The sequence below is a fragment of the Artemia franciscana genome, chromosome 12 (assembly GCF_032884065.1).
Source record: "Artemia franciscana chromosome 12, ASM3288406v1, whole genome shotgun sequence".
NCBI classification, from domain to species: domain Eukaryota; kingdom Metazoa; phylum Arthropoda; class Branchiopoda; order Anostraca; family Artemiidae; genus Artemia; species Artemia franciscana.
This window is the reverse complement of record NC_088874.1, coordinates 9,953,220-9,961,909: the sequence shown is the minus strand read 5'-3', so window position 1 is coordinate 9,961,909 and position 8,690 is coordinate 9,953,220. Positions and strand designations below refer to the sequence as shown.

The following is an 8,690-nucleotide window of genomic DNA, read 5'->3' as shown; positions in this document are numbered from 1 at the left end:
TCAAAGGAATAATCATGTAAAAGTAAAGGAGATGGGACTCAATCAAATTTTATGCCCAGGGGCATCAATGGGGGAGGAAGGAGTATAAACGCCAAAGGAAGGTTCTTTCACCACTTTATTGAAGTGGCTACAGCACTACGTCTGGATTGTGAACTAATACAGTAGCCCATTCTGATACCATACGCTTAAAACATCATGGAGAAAACTAGCAAATTGGTATCTTTTTTAGTATCTCAATTGATACTTTATCAGGGCTGGCAATCAAAATAGATAGACTGGATGGTTTCATCGACTGAAAGACGTAAAACAAAGGAGAGAAAGGCCTATTCTTAAAACATACGTTTAAAATAACGTGTGTGTGTGTTTTTTTTTAAGCCTATAAGTAGCTCCAACAGAGCCAAATTCGCTTCTTACGTCAAGTAAAAAAAAAAAAAGAGCAGAAATGAAAAAAACCTTAAAAACGAAAAACATAATTCACAAAATTGTCAAACTAAACTAGACAACACAAATAGAATCTTCAAAATTAGTAAAATAAACTTTACATGATGAATGTTAAAAAAAGAGGGAAGGAGACAAGACATTCAATCACTTAATATCAATTATGTAAAGAATTTTTTTTCAGTAAGGTTTCTGTGATATTATTTATTGGGTTTAAAAGGGATATTTTTTGTTGAAGCAGAACAGAAGAGGCTAGGTCTAGGGAGGAGGGGGTAGGGAAAAGTGAATTTTCTGGGCTTATGGAGAGAGCTTTTGGTGAAACGTAAGGGAACTTTTGTTATTCTGTCCTCAAAACTAACCAGATTGACTCAGCAAAGAACAGAGAGAAAGAAAAAGAAAAAAAAGTCTCCACAAATAATCAATTTGTCTTCCATCAGGTTTACAACTAAACTCTAAATATTGGATCAAATTGCCAAGTCCATCTCGTAGCGCTACAACATATGCAGTATAAAAGTCTTTTGGTGTCAACTAGTTAAAAAGGAACTAAACAAATGAGACAGAGCATGTCTCATGCTCTGCATGTCTCATGCAGCATGAGACAGATAGAAAGCATCCACTCTTTAACAGCAATTACGGCTGCAAGCATTGACTCTGACTAACTGTTGACACGTCAAGGAGTCAAAAAAATTTGAAGAGAAAAAAAAAAAAAAACATTTTACTTTCTTTCTGTAATGCAGAAACTTTGTAAACATCAAAGAACGTTTCATCAAATTTTCCTAATCAACAAATTATCAAACTCTTCGATTTCAAGCAAAATTTCAAATTTTCTTCCCTTACCATTAGTAAGCTTCAAACTGCTGATAACATTCACACACATACACACAAAAAAAGAAGAAAACAGACAGCAGTAATATTGCTCCACAACATAAAGGTACGATTATTTTGGAAGATCACACTGCCTTTCCATGATGTATAAATAACAACTCAATAATGAAAATCCTTTTTTTTGATAGTGAAACACAGAATATTCAGAGATTTTTTTTGCATTCCACTATCAAACAAAAGGATTTTCCCTATTGAATTGTTATTAATACAACAAAGGTACAAGATTTACTAGACCTCAATTCACACTATCCAGTACAAACAAGAAATGGAAACATCATTCATTCAAACATCTATCATTTTTGGTACAATTTGTTTTACTTATGAAGAATAAATATGTATATTAAGAAAAAAAAATCATGAGTATTTGGTCAACATTATTAATTCCCCCATCTAGCCTAAGGATTAAATAAGTTTGAGGCGGAGTGGCCAGAATGTGGAGTTTAAGGTTGGGACTTTCACGACAGGTTGGTTCAAAATATGCCATCAAATCAGAAAAACCAAGGCTTAAACCTGCTCCTTTGTTTTTTAGACTGCATCTTCCATGGGCGCCCATAAGGGGTGGGGTGGGGGTAAGGGGTACCATCCCTTCACCCCCTGACTGAATGACGATGCCTTATATTTTTGTATTGATATTTTTATTATACAACACTGGAAGTGCCAATTAGGCATGGTAAGCCCCTCCAAAAAATTCTGCTTATGGGCGCTGATGGCGTCTTCAAGAAATAATCTTCTACTAAATAATTTGTCTTCCCATTTTTGATACTTGCAACAACTTTTCCAGTAAAGCTTTTAATTATATATTTCGTTGGCCAGTTAAATGAATAAATAACCAAATTAGAATGGCAGAACTTTAGGTCATCTCTAAATAAAGAAATCCTTTTAAAAGACCTTAAGCAAGTTTCTTTACATCATTTAAATAACTCAAATTAGTATTTTCAAAGAACAATTAACTCACAGTCATAAATGATCCAGATAAATGAGCAAGACTCCCAATAAATAAGCTAATGGCAATAAGTGTTCTTCTGGAATACCTGTCCCCAAGGTATCCAAAAAGCGGAGCAAACATCATGTAGGAAACAGTAAACACAGTCTGTATAAGACCTGCTCTTGAATCATTGATACTATAGTATATTTGAATATCATCTAGGACTCCTAAAATGGAAGAAAAATCAAATAGAAAGTTATTATTTTGTAGCTATAGCTGTATATGTCTGTATTTTTTTCCTTTTTTGGTAACAGCCTACCCAAGTGACAGGTAAAGGAAACTGGATATTACAGGTTTATTTTACAGGTAACTGGATATTAACCAAAAATATAGTAAGCATAACATGCTAAAGTTTTGAACTAAAGAGCTCAAGACGAAATCAAAAAATACAAAATGACTACTTCTACATTAAATTAATAGTTAGTAGAAATTTTGACAAGTTTAGCAGGACCAATCAGTCAAAATGTATATATGTTTGCAATAATGGCGGTTGGAAAAAAATAGTTCATTTTCAATTCCAACAGCCAGTTTTCTGTGCAATGACATCTCTAACATATTTTGCAGGACAAGGCATGTCATGGATGTCTGATATGCTGTTAAGCCTTTACTCAGTTTAATCACTAGGTTTAGTGCTCTTTTTAGCATGCATTAGACCCTGATAAACCAAGTTTTGTTGGTCACATCTATATCTCAGCCAAAAAATCTAAATAACTCAAATGAAAGAAATTCACAACAATTGCAGATCAAAACATTAGTAAGACTTATAAGAAAATATAAGCGCTATAATTACATGAAATTACTAATCTAAAATGGCGATGAGACAAGCAGCAATCTCAAAAATCTAAATAACTCATATGAAAGAAATACACAGCAATTATAGATCAAAACAATACTAGGACTTATAAGAAGACATAAGTGCTACAATTACATGAAATTACCTATATAAAACGGCAATGAGACTAGCAGTAATCACATAGGTAGGTAGTAACCTATAGCATATGTACATTAACATGGATCTTTTTTATTTAATAATAATAACAGGCAAACAAATATGAATATGATTAGAACAGATTTTTTTAATCATATGTTTAATAAAACTATTTAAGTTGCTTACCTGGAACAATGAAAATAGGAGCCTGAAAATGAACTTTTATTGCATTTTCAAATACTCTTATGACAACACTGTAATGTTCACTATTTTTAAAGCTATTTTTAAATTTAGAATTTTATTTCCTATTCCTGTAAAGATTTTGAATATCTCCTCCATTTGCTTCATATAAGTGGCAATATAAGGCTAGATGAGCAATAGGCCACAAAAATTTAGTGTCACCAGGACCCAGGAGGGACAAGAGAAATACTACTTCTTTCCTTAAGGCTAATGCTCACTGTGCATGTTTTGGTATGTTATTTGTCTTTAATACTACATTTTCTTGTTTCACTGTAAGACATCAATTTTGCTATCCTAATATTGTAACTAATTACAAACTAGTATTCTCTTACAATTGAATAACTAAAACAAATTAGTTTTGTACATAGGCCTATCCTAGAGCTGTATCTGGTACCATCAGAAGGAAGGGGGTGGGGTAAATTGTCAGGCTTCACTGTAATACATCAATTTTGCTATCCTTCAATTGCTGAGATTTAGCTTTATCCATCTACTGAATGACATTTTTGAAATTTAAACTTGATAGTATGTTTTTTAGATTGAAAAACGACTTCAAAATCGGTTGAAATTTCTGAAAAGGGAAATCTTTTAATTTTTTATAAAGTTTTGATCATTCTCTAGGAAAAAAAAGAAGAGAAATCAGTGAATCAATAGATACAAGACTATTGAATACAACAACTCTATTTAACTTTTTAATTTTTTGGGTGTTTTGTTCATTGGTATTGTTGACCTTCTGCATTTGTTTTTTGGTTTTATTCTTTGGTGTTTTCCTTGATTATATTATTTTGTTTATGCTGAGGAAGAGAGGCAGTTATTTTCTCATAATATTCACTTTGTGTGTTTCTTCAGTATTTTTGTTTGGCCTTTTAAAAAACCCAATTTTGATCGTTTTCTTTCTTTATATTATGGCAGGTCAATGTGGTTTAAGAAATTGTCTTTATACAATCACCCTGGAAAAGAAACAACAAATAAACATGCATCTGTGATCATTCTTATAGCAAAAAGAAAAAAATTCAACATTTTTGCAGGTATGAACTTGAAACCTCTACAGTAGGTTTCTCTGATATGCTGAATCTGATATTGTGATTTCCATTAGGATTCCTTTAATTTTAGGGGGTGTTTTCTCCCTGTTTCAAAAATAAGACCAATTTTTTAATGCTTGTAACTTTGGATGGGTAATGTTAGACTCTATGAATCTTGTATATTTGGAATCAGCATAATAAGCTGACTATTTACTATTGAGCCAAGTTGATCCTGACTTACAATTTGTTACTATAAACTGTCTGATAGGAGGGGGCGGTCCCTTCCTTGTCCCAAACCTCCCCCCTGATGTCATGAAAAATTTGGAGAAAATTTCATAGAAAACTCTGGAATACCTACAATACAAGACAATTACATTAAACTTTTGTCTTTAGTCATTTAGAAACAGAAGATGTTCAAATTTGCTCTTGGGTGCTCTCTAAAGATCTAGTTTTGACAAGGAAAGATGAGGTCATTCAACTCCACCATTTTCAAGAGCCTCTCAAATGGGAGTTTGAACCACCTGAAACCTGCTTGGAAGTTATTCCAGAAGAAGAGTCAAGTCCAAGCCATTTTCAAGCAAAATAAAACCTTCTTCAGGAATTTCTTACAAGTATCAACAGATGGGTCACTGAAAGGAAGCAAGGCAGCTGTAGTGATTCCTGAATATTGTTTAAGTATGTCCACTAGGCTCTTAAATGACCCATCCATCTTTACAGCTGAGCTAAAGGCTACAATCAAAGCTCTAAATGCTATTCATGAAAACTTTCCTGAAATTAAGAAGGTGATATTGCTCACAGAGTCTAAGTCCTTACAACTCATTAGCAAGGTCCATAGGTCAGTCACAGACTCTTGTATAGACAGTCCACAAAAATAAAATGGAGTATTACAGAAAGACACTTCAAGCTTTATTTCCATCATGTGCCAATTCACCAGGAAATTAAACATAACAAGGTAGCCAATTTACTTGTAAACAAAACAGCCCCCCACATCCACATAGACCCAAAATCAAAATAAAAAACTTTATATGACACAATTCAGGAGAGAATTCCCAACAAGAATGCACCACAGCTAGTGCTCATTTTCCTATTATATGAGGAAAATGCCCTATGCTTCAGAATTTGAAGTGATACAGTAATCCTGAGAAAAGAGAAGTTTACATGGCACAAACAAGCCAATCCATACTGCAAGTTTTGTAACTCTAATCCAGAACCCTGAACCACTCGATTTTTGAAAGTCAATTCATCCAGCAAGATCTAGTCAATCTTTGATTTTTAAATGTGAAACCTTGCAAAATAGATCTTCTGCTTAAATGAAGTACAAGAAAAGTATTTCCTGATTTGCTCAATTCCAATCAATGAGGTTTCAAAGATCTGTAGAAACATTTCCTAAATTTAGAAAAACAACATTGACATAGCCTAAAGTTTTTATCCAGATAACGGGAATTGCATTTTCATATAGTGTATTAGGTTTCCAAGACATACACAGCCATTGTTATGAATCTTCTCTCCAAAAACTTTATTCTGCTGGACAAATCTTACAGACAAAAGCCTTGTCACAACTTCCCTCAATCCTAATTTATGAAGTTTCAAAGAGCTATAAAAACATTTCCCAAGTTTAGAAAAAACCTACTGACATGGCTTAAAATTTTACTCAAATAACAAAAATTTGATTATCAGAAGTGAAGCTAGAAAAAAACCTGGAAATTGAAAAATAAGGTACAGGCATAATGCTGTTTTGTCTAAATTCCATTAGGTATAGCCAAGACCTGCCAAGTAGCCTAGCCGAATTTCTATGACACAAAAATCCAGGGTATTGGTTATTATTAACATATTTTTTAGATAGCTAAGAAACAAACTTACCTCTATAGTCAGATTGCATCCTGAATCTAAACTTAATATTCATTTGCATCAGAAACAATCTTTATCCCCATCCCTATACATATATACCAATTCAGGGTTTATATTTGCACAAAGGGGGGGGGGGGTAAAGTTAATTTCCAAGGCAAATGAATGTTAAGTTTGGATTCAGGATGGAATTCTAACTATAGTTTGTTTCTTAGCCTAGTTATCTGAAAAATCTGTTTAGTCTACTCCTGCTATTTACCAAAAGGTATAGATATGGGAGCAGTCCACCACATAAGAAGACATGTTAAGAAAACAATTCTTACTTGATAATATACACAATAATCCTAGCTAATATATTATGCAGTGGGAGAGTCTTTATCTTCACTTCTCTCCTTGTTTTTCTAAGAAATGAAATTTACCCCAACCCCTAAATATGTCCAAATCAGAATTATTTGAAATTTATGAAATTCAGTTCTAAGAAATTCATGAATTTCCTGAAAAAACAAGGAAATAAGTGAAGATGAAGGTTCTACTACTACTACTGCTAACAACTCATCACAGCAACAAGCTGCCTGAGGCCAACAAAGCTATGCACACTCCTCCTTGATCCAAATCTATTACCTTAAATTTCATGTCCAGCAAGGTGATGAGCCTCCTGTGAAATGTCTTGCTGGTCATGTGACATGACTATGGTCTGGCATCCCAGGTAAGTCTACACTCTGCATTGATCCAGTCCCATTCAACTCCCTCCTTGAATGCATTTGAGGTTTAGGACTGGATGGTGGCATTGGAGAGGCTGTTCCAGTAAAGGACAGCATGTACAGAGAAAGATTGCCAGCACTTATGTCAATGGTAATGGGGGATTTAGGCATTATTAGGGATACAAGGCATTCCTCATACTGCTTGTCTTGCAAAGCTGGTATGAACTTTACTGCTTGCCTTTGGACACTATCAAGTGCTTTAATGTCCATTTTGTAATGAGGAGATGCTAGGGTCATTCTAAATTCCAGATGTGGATGTACAATAGTTTTGTACAGTTTTGTAACCACATGCAGCTTCCTGGTGGTAAATGTTCTTTTTATGAGCCCTAGAGCTTGGTTATCTTTAGCAACTTGAGCTTGTGTGCAGCTGTGAAAATTGAGTTCATCATCAACAATAACCCCCAGGTCATTTTCCTCACTTACAGCCTAAAGTAAGTCATCTCCAATATAGCAATGTAGTCTAGGATTGTTGTGTCCAAGATGCAGGACTTTGTATTTTGACACATTGAACTGCAAACCCCACTCAGATGACCATCTAGATAGTTGATCTAAATCTCTTTGCATTGTTAGGGATTGGGGCTAATTTGGGCATGTCCTATGAGCTTGCAATTTTTCAGCATATAGTGTCAGTGCGTTTTTCAGGTGAGTTGTATAGTCCTTAATATATATGTTGAGCAGCATGGGCCCCAGGATTGTGCCCTGTGGGACTCTACTAATGACAGGAATTTCATTAGGATAAATCATTTTACTGTTGGCATCATAAACTACTACCCTCTGAGTTCTTCCAGTAAGAAAGGCTTCAATACAGGCAACTTTATCCTCATGTACTCTATATGTTACCATTTTTAGGAGAAGAAGTTGATGCTGTACTTTATCAAATTGGACTTTATTATAAGTTTTACTCTTTACACCCTCCAGGGAGTTCCCATTTCCTTTAAATCCTTCTTTATGATATCCTCCAACCCATGACAAGGACCACCAGCTTTCCATTTACCCCAAGACAGTTGGCCAAAAAGAACAATCTTCAGCAGTCTGTCATACTTCATCTGCAGAATGTGGCCTAGCAATCTCAACCTTTCTAGGGGTTCTCACCCCTAGAAAGCAGGGTCGAACCACATTTTTCATACAGCCTACTGTTTGAAATACAGTCACAAAAATCCATAGGCAATTTCTTTGGAACACACCTAGTAAATCTTCATCTGCATTTTGGAGTGCCCATGCTTCAGAGCCATATTTGACCACTGTCATCACTGTACCTCCTAAAATTCTAATCTTGGTTTGGAGACTTTAATCCTACTGCTCCAAATTTTTTTTAACTGTGAAAAAACACACTTATCTTTGGCTTCCTGCTGCAAAATATATTAACTAGGATCTTTGTGTATATTATGAAGTAAAAAATGTTTTCTTAACATGCTTACTTATGTGGTGGACTGCTCATACATCTATACTTGCCAAAATTGGAATGCTACAGGATAGAAACTCCTTTAATTGCTTCAAGTTGCAATTTAAGGTAGGTAAAACTAAAGGTCTCCCTATTCACCTGCCATTCCAGGGGATTGTCTGTCATGTGTCAACCATAAAATATGGTA

General features: G+C 34.5%; 2 protein-coding genes across 2 annotated transcripts in view; both read right to left on the bottom strand.

The window, feature by feature from the left end:
- Positions 1-1,315, bottom strand: part of LOC136034181 (protein spinster-like) — a 43,346-nt gene extending 42,031 nt beyond the window's left edge. Inside the window, exon 1 of the mRNA XM_065715361.1 lies at positions 1,276-1,315. Within this exon, the coding sequence (XP_065571433.1) occupies positions 1,276-1,315 (40 nt within the window). The remainder of the gene's footprint in view (positions 1-1,275) is intronic.
- The window catches only part of LOC136033659 (alpha-aminoadipic semialdehyde dehydrogenase-like), a 372,653-nt gene that overhangs the window by 202,068 nt on the left and 161,895 nt on the right, over positions 1-8,690 (bottom strand). The gene's annotated exons all lie outside the window — the stretch shown is intronic.